The sequence below is a fragment of the Emys orbicularis genome, chromosome 1 (assembly GCF_028017835.1).
Source record: "Emys orbicularis isolate rEmyOrb1 chromosome 1, rEmyOrb1.hap1, whole genome shotgun sequence".
Taxonomy (NCBI): Eukaryota; Metazoa; Chordata; order Testudines; family Emydidae; genus Emys; species Emys orbicularis.
The window spans coordinates 300,299,220-300,324,321 of record NC_088683.1 but is presented as its reverse complement, the minus strand read 5'-3'; the positions used below and the strand labels follow the sequence as shown (position 1 = coordinate 300,324,321).

At 41.4% G+C, this 25,102-nt stretch overlaps 1 protein-coding gene across 1 annotated transcript in view; it reads right to left on the bottom strand.

Moving 5' to 3' along the window:
- DIAPH3 (diaphanous related formin 3) overlaps positions 1–25,102 on the bottom strand; it is a 437,750-nt gene that overhangs the window by 198,393 nt on the left and 214,255 nt on the right. Inside the window, exons 15-16 of the mRNA XM_065400973.1 lie at positions 17,861–18,100; positions 7,828–7,957 (exon numbers count right to left, since the gene is read on the bottom strand). Of these exons, the coding sequence (XP_065257045.1) occupies positions 7,828–7,957; positions 17,861–18,100 (370 nt within the window). The remainder of the gene's footprint in view (positions 1–7,827; positions 7,958–17,860; positions 18,101–25,102) is intronic.

The following is a 25,102-nucleotide window of genomic DNA, read 5'->3' as shown; positions in this document are numbered from 1 at the left end:
GACTGTCCCTATAAAATTGGGACATCTGGTCACCCTAGATTGACGGCACAACATGATTGGTTGAAGGAGTCTGCAGACCTGGAGATCTTGAACAAAATATTCTATCCATTTCTTTCCTGCCTCTTCACCCCCACCCTCTTTCATCACTCTTCTGGGGTCTCTCTCATGAGATAATGCTAAGAAAGGGGATAGACTCTGTTCTGCATCTTGGTGTGACACTGTACCTCGGGGGAACACCCCTGTTCATCCTTATAATATGATTGTGTGGTATCCAATGCAAAGTTTGTCATGTCGGGTGTCTTCGGAAGGCTCATGATGCACTGAGCATAGTTGTTATAGTAATGTTACAGGTGGAAATTTCATGTATATAGTTATGAGGCTGAAAATGTGTCCTCATGGCTTAAAACAAGCCCAGGCAAAACTCTCCAGGAGCAGGGGGCAATTCATACCTCATCAGGGCATGTATGGGACAAACCCAGCCCAGCCTCACAGGAACAAAAGGACACTGGCCTAGGCAGCAACAAAGGATCTGTTGGACTCTTGAGTGAGTCACCCCCATTTCCTAGGTCAGTTTGGGACTACGTTGAGGTAATGCTCACCTGACTCTGAAGGGAGCGGGGGGCAAAGTCAAGAGGGAAGAAAGAACATAAGAAAAGGGAGGGACGTTTGCCATGCTCTCTCTCTTCCACCTCCATTTACAGACACCACCACCAAGCAACTGAAGCGCTGATCAAAGGGGAGAGCCTGGCTGAAGGGCAACCAGCCAGCCTGTGGTGAGAAGCATCTAAGTTTGTAAGGGCACTGCAAGTATTAAGATCAGCTTAGAATGTGTTTTGATTTTATTTCATTTGACCAAATTTGACTTCTTGTGTTTTGCCTTATAATCACTTAAAATCTTTCGTAGTTAATAAATTTCTTTGTAGTGTGTCTGGTTTGAAGTGTGTCAGAGATTCCCCTTGGGATAACAAGCCTGGTACATATCAATTTCTTTGTTAAATTACAAACTCACAAGCTTGCAGAATCCAGTGGGCATAACTGGACACTGCAAGATGGAGGTTCCTAGGGTTTTGTCTGGGACCAGAGATGTTGTCTAGTGTCATTCGGTTGTACAATTCAAGCAGTGGCTGGCCCAAAGTGCTCACTCACGTAGCTGGGAGCACCTTACATGCTAGAGGCTGTGCGGGAACAACCTGGGAGTGGGGATTCTCACAGCAGAGCAGGGTAAGGCTGGCTCCCAGAGTAGAGGATTGGAGTGACCTAGCAGATCACTGATCCAGATAACACCAGGGGAACGTGACAACTCTTGTTCTACATCTTGGAGCAGTGGGAAAAAGTACCTCTGGAGTTCTAGGACAGTGGGGTTTACTCTTATTATTTCCTAGTACCAAATAAGAAAAAAGGTTGGTGTCCCATTCTAGACAGATGAACAACAAATTCATCTGCCATTTAAATTTCCTCTCCCTCTATCCTGGATCTTTCCTCCTTCCTCCCTCTCTCCAAGAGAGTGTGGTCAAAGAGAGTTTAGAAGCTCTTGCAAATTCTGTAGCAGGTGAATGGGATCTTCTTGACAAGGAGCAATCATAGACTCATAGAAGATCAGGGTTGGAAGAGACCTCAGAAGGTCATCTAGTGCAACCCCCTGCTCAAAGCAGGACCAACACCAACTAAATCATCCCAGCCAGGACTTGGTCAAGCCGGGCCTTAAAAACCTCTAAGGATGGAGATTCCACCACCTCCCTAGGTAACCATTCCAGTGCTTCACCACCCTCCTAGTGAAATAGTTTTTCCTAATATCTAGGGTTACCATACGTCCGGATTTTCCTGGACATGTCCGGCTTTTTGGGCCTCAAATCCCCGTCCGGGAGGAAATCCCAAAAAGCCGGACATGTCCGGGAAAATAGGGAGGGAGGGGCCGGCGGTGCTCGGCCGGGGGCAAGGGACGGGGCCGGCGGTGCTCGGCCGGGGGCTGGCGCCCCAGGGCCCGAGCCGGGCGGGAGATGCCGGGGCCAGAGCCTCTTGGCCTGGGCCGGCCGGCCGCCAGAGGGAGCCGCTTGGCCGGGGGGGGGGGGGGGGGCGCCCTGCCCCCGCCCCAGCCCCAGCCCACCTGCTGCCTCCCTGTTTATGATTTGATTCGCGGGAAGCAGGGGAGGGGGAGGAGCAGGGGGTGGAGCGTTCAGGGGAGGGGGCAGAGTTGGGGCGGGGACTTTGGGGAAGGGGCGGAGTTGGGGCGGGGCCGGGGCCCCGTGGAGTGTCCTCCTTTTTTTAAAGTAAAATATGTTAATCCTACTAATATCCAACCTAGATTCCCCCACTGCAACTTGAGACCATTGCTTCTTGTTCTGTCATCTGCCACCACTGAGAACAGCCTAGCTCCATCCTTTTTGGAACCCCCTTTCAGGTAGTTGAAGGCTGCTATCAAATCCCCCCTCACTCTTCTCTTCTGCAAACTAAACAAGCCCAGTTTCCTCAGCCTCTCCTCATAAGTCATGTGCCCCAGCCCCCTAATAATTTTCGTTGCCCTCTGCTGGACTCTCTCCAATTTGTCCACATCCTTTCTGTAGTGGGGGGCCAAAACTGGACACAATACTCCAGATGTGGCCTCACCAGTGCTGAATAGAGGGGAATAATTACTTCCCTCAATCTGCTGGCAATGCTCCTACTAATGCAGCCCAATATGCCATTAGCTTTCTTGGTAACAAGAGCACACTGCTGACTCATATCCAGCTTCTCATCCACTGTAATCCCAAGGTCCTTTTCTGCAGAACTGCTGCTTAGCCAGTCGGTCCCCAGCCTGTAGCGGTGCATGGCAATGCCTGGTGCTTGGATTTACAGGAGAAAGGGAGTGAGACAGGGAAAAGGAGATATTACTTACCTTGTAATCCTCCTTTTCTGAAGTTATTCTGGCAAGAGTCTAATAATTCCTTAAGAAATAAGGCCAATGTTATATAACTTCTTAAGTTGATTTTCTTGCTACACCTGTTCTACAACCTAAGTGGATACGTTGCACAAACTTACATTGATTTACTACTATGGAAAAAATATCCTAGTGCAGATAGAGAAGATGGGAGTATTTATCGGTGCTAAGGGAATGGAGTAGCAACCAGCCCACAAGGAATTGACCTTCTGTCCAGTGTGAAACTAGTCATCTGGGAGAACAGTTGGGGCAGCAGAACAGAGTAATGAAAAAGGGAGAAGATTGCTAAGTCACTTGTAGGGATAGCAGGAGGCATTAGCCATTAGAAGAAGATTTGGGGTACCTGTTGAATATACATGTTAAAAAATTGCTCATTTTTTGGTTTGCTGGTAGTTCTGAAATATTGAATAAATTAATTTCAGGTCAAATTAAACATTTAGTTCTACTCAAAACTAAATGTTTTGTTGAGCTGGAGCATTTCTTTTAACTTAAAAAAAAATAAAATTGAAAGAAGGGTGAAATGAAAACATTTTGAATTAAAAAAATGAAATGTTTCATTTCGAAAATGTCAAAACAAATTGCTTAGACTTTTTGGATTTTTTTCCCCTCTACACAAACAATTTGGTGAAACAGACATGGACTCATAAAAGTTTCTGGTGTTGACCAATCTGAATTTTTTGCCAAAAATTGTTTCAGCCAAAAAAATTCACCCTGCTCTACTCATTATCTCACTGTAATTTAATGAGGAAGAGTACAGTGGTCTGCAAGGTCCATAGTTTAATAAACATGTCTACTATTTATTAAATGAAAATAAAATTTCATAAATCTTTAACCAACAAGATCTGTGTAGGTCAAAGTCAATTTATTAAAACTTGAGAAAAATAGTATGCATCTTTAAAAAGACGTAAGGAAATATTACAATGACATTGAGAGGTTCAATGATGACAAAAAATGATTTTATCTGCAATACTAACAGCAAAGTTGCAAGCCATTATCTTTCAGAAAAACAACAGCTCTAATGAAGTAGATCTACATATGAGTAAGCTGTAATGAATGTTCCCCCTACAGATCTAGGAGTACTTAACAACCAGGACCAGAGAGAGAGAGAGAAAGGTATTTTTAATTTATATATGGTAGCTGCTCATTGAGCAGACTTCCAGTATTTCAAAAGCAGAAATTTTTAATCAACACATAATGGAAAAGGGAGCTAAATCCTCTCAAGTAAATTAACACTGCACATATCTTGCACTACCTACTCTCTGTATGCCATTAAAAAATATAAATCTAAAAATCTCCATTCAGTCTTTATTAAAGAAATGACTTGCTTTTTTGTTATAAAATGTCTAATTCACAGTGTAGGAAAAACATTATGATTTATACAGTGCTATGAAAACACACATGGATTTGATAACTAAAGACAGAGTTACTGCTCCCAAAACTTCCCAATCTAGGTTAATAGCTTGATGAATGATACTTATAAACTCCACAATGATCTGGGATGTACTTATAAAACTAAAACCTGATATTACCTTGAAAAAATAAAAAAAGGAGAGAGAGAGAGAGAGAGAGAGAGAGAGAGAACAAACCTACTATTGTTCTTTTAAGACAGCCTTTCTCAAACTGTGGTTCGACTTCAAGTGGGTTGCGACCCTGTTTTAAGGAGGTCGCCAGGGCTGACGTAGATTTTTTGGGGCCCCGGGGCTGAAGCCCAAGCCCCAACACTGGGGCCAAAGCCCGAGCCCCACCACCAGGGCCTGAAGCTGAAGTCCGAGGGCTCCAGCCCTGTGTGGCGGGGCTCAGGTTACAGGCCCCCTGCCTGGAGATGAAGCCCTTGGGCTTTGGCCCCTCCTGCCAGGGGTGGTGGAGCTCGGTCTTTGAATATCTCCCCACCCCCACCTGGGGCGGCAGGGCTCAGGCTTCGGTCCCTCCACCTGGGGTCATGAAGTAATTTTTGTTGTCAGAAGGGGGGTCGCGGTGCCATGACATTTGAGAACCGCTGCTTTAATTGATGGCAATGGAATAAAACTGAGGGGGGGGGGGGAAGAGCACAACACTGATGCAGTGGGCAAAGCAACTAGCAAAGGAATTTGATTGGCTGGGAGAAATAGTCACCAACCATGTAAAATTACTAGGTAGTGATCTGGGTGCAACTGGAGGGGAAAAAATGAACTGGCCGCTGAGACACAGATTCAGATTGAAAATCTGGGTAACCCGCATATATAGTATAATCTCACTCTTATAATTTGTATTCCTGACACACAAAACTCAGTCTGTCACCATGTAATTAAGTACCATCTGAACAACACCATCAGACGACTTTGCCAGTCAAATTAATTGTAAATCAACACTCCTACACCATTCAGAGAGTGTTTAAAACAAACAAGCAAAACAGCAGCCTTTGCAACACAATACAAGAAAGTTGTGAAATAATTAAAAAAAACAGAAGGTTTTAACCAGCCTGAGAGGCCATAAGCACTAAAGATCATAATCAACAAGTTGAATTACACCTAGAAACAAACAGCTATCCATCACAAAGTATGGAGCATTAGCAAAATAGCCTAATAGAGATATGCTACACTGAAGAGGTGAGTCACACAGGGATGAATCAAAGAGGACTCCCATGCTGTTGACTTAATTGACAAAAGTTTGGCAAACACCCATTGTATATGGCACAACCATCACCCAGTTTACAGCATCACTTCCTTCTTTTGTGGATTAATTTTAGCTAGGTCAGTCCTCATCCATCCCTACACCCACCAGCATTGGAAGGAATAAGCAGAATCCAACATCTGGATTTGATTTTTAAAAATATAGAACTGCGTAGCATATTGGTGACAATGTAGTTCAAACTCACTTGCGAAAGCTTTCCAATCTAGTGCCTACTACTTAGGCTCCTAAAACCATATTTAGGCACTTAAATAAAAGTGGCCCAATTTTCAAAGGTGCTAAACAGTTGCCGTTCCCACTGACTTCATTAAGATGTGCAGGTGCTTAGCACTTCTGAAAAATCACATTTATATTTGGGGGCCCAAATAAAATTTTAGAACCTTAACTATAGACACGCTTATTTGAAAACTTTGGACACTCTCTCCCAGAAGCTGTACATGTACTCTGAACACTAAGAGATAGTAGAATAGCACCACTGGAATGTAACATGAGAGATCCTATGGAGATAAAAAGTACTGTAATTACTCAGGACAACCCATTAGTTCCCAAAAATGAATGTATGAACACCCGCCAATCCACCCTGGATTCCAAACTGGGAAAACTATTTCCTCTGGACTGCAGCCAGCCTATTGTTCTAGAGTGAACCCATTTGAATGGCAGACCATTAAGGTTGAGGACTCTTGATGGCTTTCCCATTGTTAGCCTTTCTGGTAGGTGTAAGGATTTCTTGTCCCAGCCCAGGATGGAGGTTATGCTGCAAAAGTGAAGGGTACTGCACAGGCTGCAATCAAAATGGCATTCACAAAACAGAATGGAGTTTGCAGATTGATATAGATACATACAGGCATATAGTAATCCATTACACTCAGTCTGCTCCTTCTGCCCTTTTCTTTCAGTAATATTGTAATACAATAGTGTGGCTGTGGCTATTTAAACTCCTCTCATAATATAGAGACAAATGCAGTCTATAAGCTTCACAAATATGGTCTTTATCATACAAGATTAATTATTTATGTGGCAATAAATCAAGTCTGATAAAATATAATAAAAATAACTATTCCAGGTAGTTGCACAATATACCACAAATATCACCACAATATACTCCACAGTTTTCCTATAATGAAAGCATGGATGCTTCCCTAAGAACATGCAACGCGACTATTTATGCACAAAAGTAAAGCATGGATAAATTAATAATTCCTCCGGCTACTAGGGACTCAATACTAAAAGTAGCATCATTAATAAATGTATAAAGCATTTGTAAGACAAAACATATACAAATACATCCACATTCATAAGTAGTGGTAATGTATGCCAATTGAATCTGAAAATTAAAAATGAGTGAGAACAGAGATTGATATCTGTGTGAATGTAGTTTGGATGTGAGTGACCACTATGTCACCAATAGTGGGGAAAAAAAACAAAAAAACAAAAAAACCCTGTGTGAATCTAGGGATTGTGGCAGGAAAGGTTACATGAACCATGAGAGGTGTCACTGTGCAAGGCAATGTAGTCCCCACTAAATTTATGTAAGCTAGAAAAATTATTAACTGCGACAGTTTGGGTAGCCAATCACTATTTTACTCATAGTGCTTCCTGCAGGAGTCTAACGCTATGCCCAGTAAGTTTAAATTAGTCATGCTATGTCTTCATATATAGAAGGAACTCTTAATTGAGATATTATATGTAAAAGCCTTCTGCTGCTTAGATTGAGATGTACAAGATGCTATGCTGTACGATGAGGCAGTAAAGTGGAGTTTATCTTCCCTGGCTTCCAGTACTACTATTGCATGAAGAATTTATAGAAAGGAAAGAAAAGAGGAAATTTCTATGATTAATGGTTTTTGTTTTTATTAAAATGATTACATGATAAACTTTTCAGAACTACTGTGTTAATTTTGGAAAAGTACTGTCTAATTGCAGTTGATTCTTATGATAAAAAGATCAGAAGATTAAAGTAGTTTGAGGTCTGTTCATACAAAATAAAAAATAAAAATCTATTTTAGTACCATGCATATAGAGTATAAGCTGGAAGCCCTTTTGGGGACTATCTTAGAGTTCTTCTATTTTATTATTAGAGGTAGCAGGCATATATCTGAAAGTTCAACCGACTGACCTACATAGTATATACATCAGATTATTAAGTGTGCTATTTCATGTTAGCGTTAAATTAAAATAAATGTAAATTGTTAGTTACAGACATTAAAGTGCCATCAAAATTAAAATTTTCATTTTATAATACAAACCTTTACTAGCTTTGTCTAAATGCTGCAAATCTTCAATAAAATTTGGGACATCAGGATACTTCTCCTCACATATTTCAACCAGAAAATGGAGCAAAGTTGTTTTCTGATCTGCTGACTTTGTGTCCTTTAACTAGAGAAGTAAAAAAAATGCTCTGAATTATTCTTACATTCAACATACTTTACCAACTGTAAATGTTATGAAGATAAGAGCCAAGCTGTTAAACCGATGGAGCTTTATGTAAGCGAACGTAACATGATTGGTTGGCTGTTTTTGTTGATTTATTTTGGTTGGTTAAAATTTAAAGTAGATTCTATATACTGACCAGTTTCATCACACTTATCTACCAAATATTTGTGTTTTTTTTTCCAATGAAAAGTAAAGGAATATGCTAAATTATGAAATATGAAGCTCAAAAAACTTAAGCTGTATTTAAATGTCTTCAGAAACACAAAGGATGCAATATATTAAAGCACAAGAATGGTATGCACTTACCAAGATGTTTGTATTTTTTTTTAAATGAAAAGAACGAGATTCCAATAACAAACTTATTCATTTCCAATCTTGAACAATTATATATATAAATACTGCTCCACATTGGCTATTTACATAAGAACATAAGAATGGCCCTACTGGGTCAGACCAAAGGTCCATCTAGCCCAGTATCCTGTCTTCCAACAGTGGCCAGTGACACGTGGCCCAGAGGGAATGAATGGAACAGGTAATCATCAAGTGACCCATCCCCTGTTGCTCATTCCCAGCATTTGGCAAACAGAGGCTAGGGACACCATTCCTGCCCATCCTGGCTAATAGCCATTGATGGACCTATCCTCCATTAATTTATCTAGTTCTTTTTTGAACCCTGTTATGGTCTTGGCCTTCACAACACCCTCTGGCAAGGAATTCCAGAGGTTGACTGTGCGTTGTGTAAAGAAATACTTCCTTTTATTTGTTTTAAACCTGCTGCCCATTAATTTCATTTGGTGACCCCTAGTTCTTGTGTTATGAGAAGTAGTAAACCACACTTCCTTATCTACTTTCTCTACACTAGTCATGATTTTATAGACCTCAATCTTATCTCACCTTAGCCGTCTCTTTTCCAAGCTGCAAAGTCCCAGTCTTATTAATCTCTCCTCATATGAAAGCCGTTCCATACCCCTAATACTTTTTGTTGCCCTTTTCTGAACCTTTTCCAATTCCAATATATCTTTTTTGAGATGGGGCGACCACATCTGTACACAGTATTCAAGATTTGGCGTACCATGGATTTATATAGAGGCAATATAATATTTTCTGTCTTATTATCTACCCCTTCCTTAATGACTCCCAGTATTCTGTGCGCTTTTTTGACTGCCGCTGCACATTGAGTGGATGTTTTCAGAGAACTATTCAAAATGACTCGAAGATCTCTCTCTTGAGTGGTAACAGCTAATTTAGACCCCATTATTTTATATGTATAGTTCGGATTATGTTTTCCAATGTGCATTACTTTGCATTTATCAACATTAAATTTCATCTGCCGTTTTGTTGCCCAGTCACCCAGTTTTGAGAGATCCTTTTGTAGCTCTTCGCAGTCTGCCTGGGTCTTAACTATCTTTACTAATTTTGTATCATCTGCAAATTTTGCCACCTCACTTTTTACCCCTTTTCCCAGATCATTTATTAATATGTTGAATAAGACTTGTCCCAGAACAGACCCCTTGGGAACACCACTATTTGCCTCTCTCCATTCTGAAAACTGACCATTTATACCCACGCTTTGTTTCCTATATTTTAACCAGTTACCAATCCCTCTTATCCCGTGGCAGCTTCATTTGCGTAAGAGCCTTTGGTGAGGGAACATGTCAAAAGCTTTCTGAAAATCTAAGTACGCTATATCCACTGGATCCCCTTGGTCCACATGCTTGTTGACCCTCTCAAAAAATTCTAGTAGATTGGTGAGGCATGATTTCCCTTTACTAAAACCATAGTCTTGTTTCAACATCAGAATCACTTTTGGAATGAGTGGAAATACATATATCAGATTTGAACCTTAGGGTAACAGGAATGTGTGAGGGAAACCTGGACTGTGACTTTCTCTAGAACAGAACTGATGGCACTTTCTGTTCTGTTCTGCCTTCTGGCAAAAAGGGTTATGCTGGCATCCCTTCATGACTGGAATATGAACCTAACAATGTTTTTTTTCAACCACCATTTGTGATCTCCCAGGAACCTTCTGTTAAAATGGTTTGAGAGAATTTCTGCAACCCTGTGAGATGAGAGGCCATAAGCAGGATTCCATTTCTGATGCAAAAATTCCAAAACTTGATTGCTTCCTGATACATTAGGTTGGATCTAGCCCATTCTTGCTTATTCTGGGTTTTCCGGCAGGACTTAGATCATCTGACTCCTGATGTGAGTTATGAAGCCTTGATATGCCCAGTATATGGCTTGAAGCTCTAGAATGTTTATCTTCAGAGATTATTTCTGTTCAGTCCATAATGCTTGAATCCGCAAAACTGCTATATTTACAAATCACACCCTGAGGCAGATACATCCGTAGTGGAAGTTTTTGACAGACGAGGATGAGAGAATAATGCTTCCTAATGAGGACAGACCCTTGGAAAGTATGCGAATCAGCAAGTCCAGAGGGGTTTTGATTGGATGATACACATACGTCAACCATATATCTCTGGTGAAATCCAGCATGCTAAGTCACATACATATAGAATGCCATGTGTCCCAACCACACACAAGATCTCGTGTTGCCCTTGGGTGGGATTGCAGACTATTGCATAGGAAAAAGATAGACTGGAGCAGGTAAGCAGTTGCAGCCTTCAAATTGAGGATCACGCCAGTGAACTTGATTCTTTGAACAGGGGACAGAATCATAGAATATCAGGGTTGGAAGGGACCTCAGGAGGTCATCTAGTCCAACCCCCTGCTCAAAGCAGGACCAATTCCCAACTCCCAACTAAATCATCCGAATAAATTTGTCTTGTTTATTATCAGGTCTTGTTGAGCAAATAGTGAGTGGAGATCTGCTGGATGCTATATTCTACTTGCTGACTGGAATGGCTGAGGATCAACTAGTCATGTAAACAGGGGAATACCTGCATGCTGATTCTTCTGAGGTGAGCCACCACTTCTGTCAGGTACTTTGTAAATACTCTTCAGGCAGATGATTGACCAAAGGAGGGAAAAGTATATTGGTAGCAGAGGTCTACTACCGTGAAACCAAGATATTCGGTGAATGGGATGGATCACTACATGAAAGTAGGCATCCTGTAAATCGAGAGCAGCATACCAGTCATTGGGATCTAAGGGAGGACTAGAAGCCACAGAAACTATGCAAAATTTTATTATCTTGATGAAGGTTTTTAGCTTCCACAGGTCTAGAATTAGCCTCAGACCCCCTTTTCTCTTGGATATGGAGCAAGTATTGGGAGTAAAAATGTCCCCCCCAATTTTGGGAACATCCTCTATAACTCTGAGACACAGAAGAGTTTGCACCTCTTGCATGCATGCAGACTTTGTGAGATGGGTTCCTGAAAAGGGACAGGGGAAAGGTGCATGGGGATAGGGCATAGATTGAAACTGTATCTTAAAACACAGACCCACACTGCTTAGGACTCACTAGTCTGTTTATGGTCTTCTAGCACTGAAGAAATGAGACAATCTGTCCCCAAAAGTGGGGGGTAGGTCAGAGAGAGAGGCAAGGAAGATCGAGCACAACTGGTCTGCCGCTCTTGGGGAAGCAGACATATAGGCTGCTTAGCCTGAGGTGGGTGCTGCTGAAATGTGAGGTACAAAGCAGAAGCAGCAGAAGGAGGGGTCTCTTCCTATGTGGCTTGTGCGGTCTCTTAGAGGCATGAGGCTACCTTAGTTGATAGTACGACTGCCTCTGCTGCTGTTATAGACTGCTAGATTTCCTCCTTGGGTTCAGCATATAAAACATGAGTAAGTAAAGTATAACCTGAAAGTCATTAAGGGAACGCAAGACCTCATCATTTTTATCTGGAAAGAGATTAGATCCCTCAACTGGCAAATGCTTGATTATTTGATGCACTTCTGAAGGAATTCCAGAAGTCTGGAGCCACAATGGCCTCCACAAGTGGCTGCTGCTGCCATCTCTTTGAGTCCACGACATCAAAGCAGCTTGGAGGGACATCCTCACTACAAGATGACCTCCTGAGAAACACGGCTTTGAATTGCTCTTGAGTATCATCCGGGAGCTTATCAACAAATTTAGATGTGGAATCCCAAATAATGTATTCATACTGTGAATACATTTTCCTACCATACAAATCCAACTTGTTAGGCACCTTTTCCTTTGGTGAAGCCTTGAAGCAACCCTGCCATCATTCTTAATTAGCTGCAGTAATGATCAGAGAGCCCGATATTGGGTGGGAAAAGAATTGTTCGTATCCGTGGGAGGGAACTTGGTAACATTGCTCAGTTGTTTTAGCAGTTGGTGTCAGAAGTCTTAGTCTGCCAAATATCTTGGCTGTTTCTAACAATGCTTCATTAATAGGCAGAGCAACTCTGGCAGGCACTGGAGTTTGGAGAATATGTCTACAAGTTTGTGAGGAAATCTTTTGCAATAGCGCTGGCTGAACTCTTAGTTAGGATGCTACTATCCTCATCTGCTCTTGATGGGCCTGAAGTAATCAGGAATGGAGGAAAATGACTCAGGCATAAGAGTTACATTTGGCAATGAAGATATATTGTGAGGCAGTAAAGTCTCCTCTTATTGTAGGGTATTCTTTAGTGGGCCAAATTCAATAGCAGGCTCAGCCAAAAGGATGAGTATAGGTACCTGCTCAGTCTGAGAGATTGTTAAAGGTGTTTCCTTAGCTGGAAGCGGAGCTGGTGATCTAGTTCTGGCATGGCTGGGAGAAAAAGACCAAGTTGAGATGCCCAAGTGGCTCAATGTGGGTATCCATGTGGCCTTGGAAGCCAATGAGAAGAGCCCCATGGTGATCTGTCTCTCTAGACCTATTTTTTTTTTAATGAGTGTCTAGATCAAGAGAGGGAATCTCTCTCCGATGAAGGAGGGGGTGAAAATCTAAATCTCCTTGATCTCGAGGGATTCATGTCTCTGCTAGTTTCCGATTCCAAGCATGAACTGGTGCTGATCACCTCAGGCCTTGAATAACAAAGAAAGGTCCCATCAAGTAGGCAGAATGTGGAAATTGTTTTATGTTATATGAACATCCATATTTTGGGGGGGGGGGGGGGGGGAGGCAATATGGCTCTAGGGTTTTGTGTATGGCTGCTTATCCTACATGAGCTCATGTGTATGCTGGTGGCTTCAGTAAGGCTGCAGATCTCCACAGAGTCATATTCCTTAAAGAAACAGTACTTTTAAATTATGCTCTCATGTACAACAGTGACAGTCTTTGTAACTACTCTTTAACCTGACAAACTGATTGACTCTTCATTATATACTGCATCAGTAGCTGTGTTGATTTTTCTTTTGGCTCAGCCTTGTGCTAGTTATTAATTTGTCATAGTCTCTGACAGTATGGATCACTGATCCACCCAAGTCTACATTTTCTCAGTATCAAGGATTCTGACAAGGGTAGTTGGGACCAAGGGTCAGAGAGCAGGGGCACACCTGAAGCTGAAAGTAGCAGAGGTGTCCTGAGGCTGAGAGTAGCGGAAGAATTTGTAATCAAGTTCCAGGCCGGGTTGATACCAAGGATCAGAGTCTAAGTCAGGTTTCAGGGTCGAGGTCAGGAGGAAAGGTCCAAATCAAGCCAAGGTCAAATCCAGGAGTTCAAGAATAGGAATGGTTGTGGAAGCTACAGGAGATTGGCACTGTTGCCTGGACACTTCATGGTTTATATAGGTCAGGGAGCCAATCACGAGCCAGGACGCTGCTGCTTGTTGCACCCCTTGAGGCGGGACTTCTGTGGTCTGTGTCTGCAGCAGGTTGTGGGTAGTGGAGTGTGATCTGGTTAGAGTCGTCACGGGGTGGCAGCAAGGAAGGGTTTGTTGCCTGGCTGCTCTGCAGGCCTGGGTTTGAGACCTGCTTGGCCTTATACCCAGGCACACTTTCCAAGCACTGTCCATTATCAGTATGACCCTACTGTTTGGTTGTTGGGAACAAGCCAACAAATTACCAGTGTCAGGTACTGAGTAAGGTGTGAGGCCACAGACCTGTAGAATACTTATAATTTTTGAACCTCAGTTGATATTTATCCTCAGAGAGCCCCAATACATTCAAAATAGCAGCCAGGACCTTGTAATCTGAAGCAGCATACTCATCCAGATCTTAATACACAATTTGTTCTCTTTAATCAGAAAAAAGGGAAAGAGAATTCAGATAGCCCAGGATTCATTCTCCCACTGGAAAGCAGTAACTAAATCATTTTAAAAGTGATCAGGGTGAGCCTCTAAGTCATTTCCTGGCCCCAGATTTATCAGGAAAGGGCTGGGAGTTGCTGGCAGCATAGTTTGCGCTGCTAGGTTCGTGAGCCTCTGCAGCAGAAGCTCCTGAATGTCTAGTTCTCCTGCTTCTTCATAAATTGCAGAAAGCCTACTGTGGTGTAACCTGAGCTCTCTGCTATTCCAATGGGTATTTTCCAAACCAATTCCCTTTCACCAGAACATAAGAACTTAAGAATGGCCATACTGGGTTACACCAATGGTCCATCTAGCCCAGTATCTTCCGACAGCAGCCAATGCCAGATGCTTCAAAAGGAATGAAAAGAACAGGGCAATCATCAAGAGATCTATTCCCGTCATCCAGTGCCAGTATTTGGCAGTCAGAGGCCTAGGGATAACCAGAGCATGGGGCTGCATCTCTGACCATCTTGGCTAATAGGCATTGATGGACCTATTATTCGTGACTTTATCCAATTCTTTTTTTAACTTAGTTAGTTTTGGCCTTCACAAAATCCTCTTGCAGAGTTCTACAGGTTGACTGTGCACTGCGTTAACAAGTACAGTCTTTTGTTTTAAACCTCCTGCCTATTAATTTCATTGGGTAACCCATGGTTCTTGTGTTATGTGAAGGGGTAAATAAGCTCTAAAACCTTTTGCAGTCTCAATTTTCAAAATGTAATAAAGCATTAATCTCATACTCCAGCAATTTGTCAGATTTTGGTTGCTAAAATCATCCTAGAACTGAAGCTTTTATATATCATATCTACTCTCCATATATAGTAGAATTACAACAGCCGAATAGAGCTATGATTGTGGAAACATGACTGTTTAAGATAGCAGAAGCAGCAACTTAGGTTTTAAACAATTTACCAAATTTAGCACAGATATATGACAGGTTTTCCAAAACCAAAACTGAATATCAGAATAATTTTTTTGTATGGAAAGTTTATTTTACTTAATGTAGATGAATGCCTCACATGATTTAATATTAAAAAACTTGAGACATGTCTGGTTTAGAAAACTTTATATAAAACCAATATAAATGTTTTTAGGACCATACATTTTTTTTTGTTTTATTTTTCTTCTCCAGTTTGGGTTTTTTATTCAGATTAAAGAAAAATAAAAACTGTCTGTGCACGTTATCAATTAAACTGTCCCAACTAGGAGGAAAAGTTTAAAGACACTAAGATTTATGGGATTTTGATGTATAGAATACTTCATCCAGAGGCCCCCAAACACATGCTGACTTTTGAAGGATATGGCAGTTAGTATGGTTTAGGTGGGCTTAGGAATATGATGTGTCAACCAAGCAGGAACTGTCTTTTTGCCTCTAGTGTTGGTCACCAGTGAGGATGACAGGGAAAGGTAGTCTCAGACTGCATTTCACAAAAAATATCTGTCATCATGTGGATTCTCTATTGTGTTTAACACCCAAATCCTTAAGATCTTGGAATAATCAGAAAAGGCAGACCTGACTATGATATAGTTGGCAAGGAGGAGTGCATGGCTATTTTTGACAGGCGACTCCAGGTTTCTCTCATTGGCTTCCTTAAATGCTACTAAGAAGCAGAGTTCTTTTCAAACTCTAGGGTGACTGCAGGTTCTGTCCTGCGCACTGTACCACGATATTCCAAATAATCCTTAGGGATTCTGTATTTGGGATATATAATACCTCAGGAATAAGGAGCTTCCCATCAACTATAAGCTTTTTAATGTTGTTTATAATATATTAGGATCCATGGGAAAGCACTTGTATCTCATTTCCTGGGTAGAACATTCTCCTAACAGACTTTTTCTCCACTACCGAGTCTCCTGCTTGTCTGGACATTTAGGCCTCTGGAGATCTCAATCATAAAGTCCAGATTCTCTTCAGCAAAGCTCCATCAGTCTCAAGATCTTCCACCTTCTTCTGGGCCCTAGAATCATCTGAGCAGTTTCCTCTTCAGTAAAACAAACAGGTAGATGAAAGAGTTCACGTGAGACCAGTTGGTTATAATGAAAGTCCTTACATGAACTAAGCTACAGGGAAATTGGTAATTAAGCTATAATGTGGATGGAGTTGCACTGTAATTTTGGGATAGTTTAAACGAGAGTCCATTTCAGGCTGCAGAATAATTCCTGGGAAATCAGCACTCAAACATCAACTAATTCACCCCACAACAGAATGGTGAACTTTGGAAATCAATAGTAAGTTATATTCATATAAAATGTGAAAAACACTGCCAGGATTAGACACAAAGAGCTATTAGGAACTATTAAACATCAGTAATGCAAAAAGGAACAAAGGATCAGAGGAGGAACAGTAATTAAATGAAATGGATGTGAATGTCTTAGGCCTTGTATACAATGGAAAATTACACTGTGCTAACCAACACAATGTTAAACATCACTTAAGTCTTAGTGTAGAGGTACCATGTTTGACATTGCTGACACACTGGGGTTAACAATGACTAGATGACACTATGCTAACATGCTTATCTACACTCCACATTTAACAACTTCTCAATTAGTACGTAGTTTAAAACAATAAAAAATAATATTCCGATGTAGACAAGGCCTTACGAGAGATTAGCAATGGGTGATTTAAAATATGTGCAAGAGAAGAGAACATGGAAGAAACACTGGAAGCAAAGAAAGACAAGCGAGAGAGAGAGAGAGAGAAAGAGAGAGAGAGAGGCAAATGTATCTTCCTAGTAACAGAGCCTACTATCAAAGAAGGACTGCCTTTAAGAGGGCTGATTCAGCATCACAAGTAGCAGGAATAGTACTGAAAAGCCAAGTTATCTCATCTAAGGGAAGAAAACAACATATTTTTGAGATGTATCATGTTAAATACCAGAGTGAAGCTTAGAAAGGTAAGGAAGATATAACAAACCATTTTTTTTAATCATAAAAAATAGTTTTCTTTCTCCATGAAGGATATAAAGTGTTTTGCAGCCTCTTTCTTAGACTTTGCAGTGACATCACAGAGGGATTATGAACAGAATGAATTACCCTGGGAGTAATCAGGTTTAGAAAGCAAGTAATTGTGATAGAAACTAATCTGTACTATAAACGCTTTGGGGGTAGGGCACATATTTGTCCTTTAAAGTACCTTGCAGGGTTGTTGTTTTTGGGGGGCATGGGTGGGTGGGTATTGTATAAATAAATAATAATGGACAAGTGATGAAACTGCCTAAATAACCCAAAGAACAACTTCCATAAAGGAGAAGTTTCATATTGAAAACATATGCAAAAATAAATGTTTCATAATTATAATAAGTAAAATACCTCAGAATACAATAAACTTCAAAAATATTCACACTTCGGACAAGATTATAATGTTAATACAATGACAGTAATATGGCCCATACAATATGTAATTTTATTCAGTCTGTTTCACTCCATGACAAAAATAGAAACACACTTCTCAAAGTGCAAATCAATCTCAACAGATGTAATTTTATCCTATATCTGATGTAAAATAGATTAGTTATGTTTAACTCAGACTACCAAGTACTCCTAGAAACGGTCTATATGAACTGAAAGGTATAAAAGAACAAAAGTTTAAAAATCTAATTATTGGGGAGGGAGGATTCAAACAAGGGATTTAAGTAGTGTCATAATGACAAGAAAAAGTGAATGCATTATAAGGACTCAGCATGCATAATATTTTAAACTCACTTTACATAGAGAGCTGAGGTTAAATCCAAAGGTCTGTGCATTCCGAGAACCTGCATTCATGTAGTTTCCTATTAGCAACACTAGTTCCAGCAACTTGCTAAAGCTTTTGCTCTTCTTTATCTCTTCACAGGCAGCACTGACAGCCATGATGTCAGGTTTGATGTTGTTCACCTGTTCCTCAAACTGAAGCTTAAAGAGAATAGCACTGAGCCGTGTCTGTAGTCTCTTCACATTGCTCATCTGATTGAAAAGAAAATAGAAAATTTCCTTTAAAATTCATGCTATACTTTCATACTGAACAAATGCATATAATCTGGGGTGATTTATTGGTGTGACAGGCTTGAAAAAGCAATGTATCTCCTATAACTAATAGCAAAACGGATGAATGAAAGAGGGACTGCAATTGAAATCCCGGCTTGTGGTTGCTAATAAAACCTGTTTTTCCCCCATCATAACAACCAGTATGTATAAGCAATAAAAGATACAGTTTTGTCCTATATCAAATTTGTCAATTTGTACATTAAATCCTGTAAAACGAATCCAAGTTTATGATCCAGTGGGAAGTTTGGGGGTTTACCCAGACCAGTAAGGGGTTTGGTCACCACCTAGCTTGGGTGTCCCTGGGAGCCTTGTGACCGTGCAGCTGGGTTCAGAGCTCTGACCGCAACATCCTGCCAGCAAGCCCTCAAGCTTCATCCAGCTTTACCCAAGCTGATTACTCATTCCAGTCTGGTCCTTCCAGTCTGACCTTATAACCATTCCAGCCCCAAACTTGTCCTATTGCAGGGACTAGTCTAGGGTGGCCACTCAAGTTCCCAAAATACCAGACATTCTTACACTTCTGGGAACGGAGTGGGCGTGCCCCCACCTGCATGACCTCGTACATGCTGTGAGTAAGAGGTCACTCTGCAAAGGGGACGCCATTTTGAAGAGTATTCTGCCCCCCCCTCCACTGGCCTTACCATACACGCAGATCACGCCAGTGGGAGCGGAGCAGCAGACTGTTCAAAATGGCATCTGCTGTCTGATACTGGACAAAACCATGTCCCAGTACCAGATGGGGGACAAATCAAAACAAAAAAAGGACTGTCCAATATAAAACAAGACAAGTGGCTTTCATAGACCAGTGCCTCTCACTGGACCCTTATAGAGAAAGTGTTAAGTTTGCTGCCTCTAAAAAGACAGTAAACACTCCAACCTGTTAGCTTTCTAGACACACACACACTTAACTGAACTTATACTGATGCTTTACAATGGTGATTTATAACGAAAGTAAATCAAGTTTATTAACAAAAGAACATGGATGAAGTGATACCAAGTAAAAGGGATATAGGAATGGTTACAACAACAACAAAATATGCATCTAAAAGACTAAAACTTAATCTACCAAGATGCAGACTTTGTTCTCTCATTCACAGTCTCCTTTTCAACTTTTACTGGCCAGGATCCATCACAGCAATCAAATTGCTTGGTTCCTTTGTCTCCAAAGGTGAAAGGTAAAAGATGGAGTGTCTCTGTTCCTTATATCCCCAAAGGGTTGGTTCTTGTCTTACAAGTCATGAAGGCCTCCTGGGGATTCAGTCTCCTGGGTGTCTCTGGGGGTGCAGGAGCCGTGATAATTTTCTGTGTCTCAAGTTCAGGATCAGGATAAACCCTAGCTGTCTTATCTTGAAGGCTTTGTTTACTGCTAATCTGTAAGCTGGGGGGAACCCACATTCCACTGTCCAAGACAGACCTGTTTACCACCTGTACCTAGGCTAGGCTGACTGGTTTTAAACATATTGTAGTAACATCACAAAGAGGGAACTGATAACTTCACATATAACATTAACACATGCATTTTATAATGATATTAACAACCAGTGTGTCATTAGTTTTAACATGATACCTCACAGAAAATCTTTTGGATAAATACCATGACAACAAAATATTGGGTGTAGCGAATTGATTTGGTCTGATGGGCACACACAGTAGTTGCAAAGAAATAAAAAGCAGCTCACATATGTGTGTATAGCTCAACATACAATAAAAAAGCAGCATTCATTTTTCAGGACAAATATTTAAATGTTTGTTTCTGTCAATGCTTAATGTAACTTGCAAAAAACCCAAGTAATTTGGAAAACATCTTAAACATGGAACACAAATATAGAATTGGCTTACATAATTCAGTATATGTACAAACACCACAGTGATGGGTGCAATATAATTAGACAAAGAGTATTCTCCTTAGAAAACACTAACAGCTGTATAGTATACACAATACTTTGCTTTCTTCATGCTGTACAGGATGAGGGATTTTAAAGTTATGTTGCAATTTTCCAGCCTGGTCAAATCCCATTGAGGTCAGTGAGATACCTCCAAGGAGATATTTCCATTATGTCTCATATCCTGATTTATCTATTCTCCCTTCCTTTCTGCTCCAATTTCCTGGCCCTGCTATTCACAACCACCACCACCGAACAAAGCTGTCTTACAGACAGTCAGCTGGCAAAGTCTCTTAGGCAAAGCACGTCCAACAGAGAACAATTCCTGACTCACATGGTGCCTGAAGGTCTGTTTGCTTCGTCCTTGTCCAGTCCGAACTCTGACAAAGGTCATTGCAGATGTCCAGGAATAAATCACCGAAATGTCAAGTTCCAGAAATATTTCAGTAGGGACTATGAAGGCTCTGGGCTAGATGCTTCACCCTCCAACTCCCTTTGGTAGAATAGTTATGGCTCCCAGGAGGCGGCTCATACCCCAAGATAAGTTGTGTTTAGGTCTCAGGTTGGAAGCAGTCCCATGGGCCACTCTCCACCCTATATGGGATCATCTTTAAACCCTTCTTTTCTCTGAACCCACACATCTGGGTCATATCCAAATTCTGTTGCTTCTTACTGTTTAATATTTCTGGAATCCAATATTTCCTCTCTGATATTCAAGGTAAAATTCTAGTCGAGCCCCTAATATCTCAAGTTTTGATTACTTGTAACCTCATCCAGTAAGGGCTTCCTGACATCTACGTTGCCCCCCTTCTAGCCAGACAAAACCTAGCCACTAAGGCCTCGGCTACACTTGCAAGTTAGTGTGCATTAAAGCAGCCCTGAGCACCTTAGCTCACACCTCGTCCACACTGGCAAAGCACGTAGAGCGCTCTGACTCTGCAGCTAGAGAGAGATCCTGGTACTCCACCACGGCAAGAGAAATAACGTTTGCTGCACCTTGGCTATAATGCCCGGGCGTCAGTGTGGATGAGGTGTTGCATTACTGTGCTCTGATCAGCCTCCAGAAACGTTCCATAATCCCTTTAAGTCAAGTGGCCACTCTTGTCATTGTTTTGAATCACTGTAGGAATGCGGATATGCCCTTTGAAAGCTCAGCTTCTGACAGCGGGCTGCTTATCTGCTCCGAGACAAAGGAACCATTAGTGTGGAATGCTGTGTGTGAGTGAGAGAGAGAGGGGCGAGGGGGAGGTCTGCTGCTGTCTGAACTTACAAGACAGCGTGCTGACGTGCTCTCAGCCCCCCAAAAACCCACTCTCTCTCCCCCCACACACACATACGCACAACACACTCCTTGTCACACTCCACCCACCCACCCACCCACACACTTGAAAAGAACGTTGCAGCCATTTGCATGCTGGGATAGCTGCCCATAATACACCACTCCCAATGCCACTGCAAGTGCTGCAAATGTGGCCATGCCAGTGCGCTTGAAGCTGTCAGTGTGGACAGACTGCAGCGATTTCCTTCCGGCGCTCTACGAAGGCTGGCTTAACTCAAAGTGCTCTACATCTGCAAGTGTAGCCATGCCCTAAGATATCCAGTTTGCCTGATCTGACAACATAAACCCTGCCTTCCTCTCGTCCACTGCATCAAGTAAAAGCTTTCTGTCCATGCTTCTGCATAACTCTGCCCCCTCCCTACTTATGATGTTCCCCCAAACTCCTCTCCACTCATGATATCTAATTGCCCCACTGGTTTGCTCCTCCCAATGCAATTTTCATGCTTTCTTCCACACCAGCTCCTATGCTTGGAACAGCTTCCCTCAGCTCGTGTTCATGACAATGACTAGCTTCTCTATATTCAATTTTTTCCACTCTCCAAATTTTACTGCCCCTCTTGCTGGTAGTTAAAGTCATTATCTATGCTGGCCTGGAGTACAAGATGCTTCAAACTAACACTAACAACTGCACAAAATAATTTTAAGATTTTGTTTCAAACGTATACAAACTACTGAAACTCTCAGTTGAGCATTGGCTCAATATCCAGTCACAACATTACACACACACACACACACACACACACACAAAATTAGGGGAGATGCTCCACTGATAAGATTCTGATCCTTAAATAGGAATCACGATATTTTTTATTGGTTTGAGCTCTAATAAATGGTTATTTTAGTGTTCTTTTAGATTTTGAATAAACTATTCTTCTGTTGACAATCTAAACAGGATACAAAATTTCTGTTCATTTCAATTAAACTTTTTAACTGAATTGTGATTCCAACCAGATGTGTTAGAAGTACAATGCAAGTTTAAATGGAGCTTTTCTATCAAACCTAGAGTAAGCCTAGATAAATCAGAAATTTTCCAGTGATTTCAAAATAAACTGTCTTCCTTTTAGCTGAAAGATTTAATACAAAAATTCCATTTAAATTAGCCACATATTTTTATATTATTCATCTTGACTCAGGAAGCAATAGAATGGAGTACTATCAAATCACCAGAACTAACAAACCAATATGTCAGCTCCATTCATTTTAAATGATGTTACAACTCCAGATGCAGTAGAACCCACGCATGTAAAATTACTTAATGAACCTCAGATTCTCAGAAAACTTAAATTATTTTATGAAAATATCTAAAGGCAATTGTCTAGACCAGTGGTTGTCAAATTTATTTGATCGGATCCCTCTTCTTTGTGTCTGTTACGGCCCCCTTCCCACACACAACTACATATACCACCACCAAGCTCTGAAGGCAGTGCTGCACCGCAGTAGCATAGAAATAAAGGTGGCAATGTGAAAAGTGATATTTGTCAGTAACACTTTTCACAGCAGACTTAGCACCCGATTGCCACCCTTACTTCTGCGCTGCTGCTGCCACCCGGGGCTGAAAGCCGGAGCCCTGCCACCTCCTGGTGCAGGAATGGGGGAAGAAGGAGAACCCAAGCCCAGGCTGCCCCCCAATAAGTCACCCATTAATCTTCGCTAAATTTAACAAATTCAACTCCTTGAGTCTGTCATTATATGGCAAGTTTTTTAATGTTCTAATTGTTCCCGTTGTTCTTCTCTGAACTGTATCCAATTTGTAGGCAGTATTGTAGCAGTGTCGGACCCAGAATATAAGAGCTCTGTGTAGCTTGAAAGCTGGTCTCTCTCACCAACAGAAGTTGGGCCATAAAAGATTATTTCACCCACCTTGTCCCTCTTCAGTTTCACAACATCCTTCTTGAATTGTGGACACCAGAACTGGACACAGCATTCTAGCAGCAGTTGCAGCAGTGCCAGAGAAAGAGGTAAAATAACACTGGTCTACAATTTTTGAGACGTCGTCTGCTTCAGAGATAAAATGTGCTATTTATTATGTATTTTGATGTGCTGAATTCAAACATGACAATTAAAACAACTGATTGGCTACTGTTTCTAAGATATTTAAGTTTTTACATTTTATGTCTATGTATATTGTGTAGATAGTAGAGTTTTAATCATACATTGTAAACCTAGGTCTTTTCATGTGTTTATGGTTGCTTTACATGATAATATTTCACCTGTCCTGTTTATGTAACACTTTAAAAATCAGCAAAAGGGTTATATAAATAAAATTTATTATGAAACAAAAGGCAAAAACCTATTCTGTACATAGTTTAGTCCTATTCAGTGTCTACTCGGCGCTTCTTGGCTTGTCTCTTGTATTCATTAAATGGAGCATCTCTTGTCACTGTCCAGCAATAGTCTGCAAGCATTGATGGGCTCCATTTGCCCTGATAGAGTTTCTCCATTGTTGCAATGTCCTGGTGAAATCGCTCGCCGTGCTCGTCGCTCACTGCTCCGCAGTTCGGTGGAAAAAAATCTAGATGAGAGTGCAGAAAATGCATCTTTAGTGACATGTTGCAACCAAGGCTTTTGTATGCCTTGAGGAGGTTTTCCACCAACAACCTGTAGTTGTCTGCCTTGTTGTTTCCGAGAAAATTTATTGCCACTAACTGGAAGGCTTTCCATGCCGTCTTTTCCTTGTCACGCAGTGCATGGTCAAATGCATCATCTCAAAGAAGTTCTCGAACCTGAGGACCAACGAAGACACCTTCCTTTATCTTAGCTTCACTTAACCTTGGAAATTTTCCACGGAGGTACTCGAAAGCTGCTTGTGTTTTGTCAATGGCCTTGACAAAGTTCTTCATCAGACCCAGCTTGATGTGTAAGGGTGGTAACAAAATCTTCCTTGATTCAACAAGTAGTGGATGCTGAACACTTTTCCTCCTAGGCTCCAATGACTGTCGGAGTGGCCAATCTTTCTTGATGTAGTGGGAATCTCTTGCACGACTATCCCATTCGCAGAGAAAACAGCAGTACTTTGTGTATCCAGTCTGCAGACCAAGCAAGAGAGCAACAACCTTCAAATCGCCACAAAGCTGCCACTGATGTTGGTCATAGTTTATGCACCTCAAAAGTTGTTTCATGTTGTCATAGGTTTCCTTCATATGGACTGCATGACCAACTGGAATTGATGGCAAAACATTGCCATTATGCAGTACAACAGCTTTAAGACTCGTCTTCGATGAATCAATGAACAGTCTCCACTCATCTGGATCGTGAACGATGTTGAGGGCTGCCATCACACCATCGATGTTGTTGCAGGCTACAAGATCACCTTCCATGAAGAAGAATGGGACAAGATCCTTTTGACGGTCACGGAACATGGAAACCCTAAGATCACCTGCCAGGAGATTCCACTGCTGTAGTCTGGAGCCCAACAGCTCTGCCTTACTCTTGGGTAGTTCCAAATCCCTGACAAGGTCATTCAGTTCACCTTATGTTATGAGGTGTGGTTCAGAGGAGGAGGAGGATGGGAGAAAATGTGGGTCCTGTGACATTGATGGTTCAGGACCAGAAGTTTCATCTCTTCCTGTCTGACTCAAGTGAGAATGATTCTGGTGCATCAGGAACCGGCAGTCCTTCTCCGTGGGGTACTGGGCGTATAGCTGATGGAATGTTTGGATAATGCACAGTCCACTTTTTCTTCTTTGACACACCTTTCCG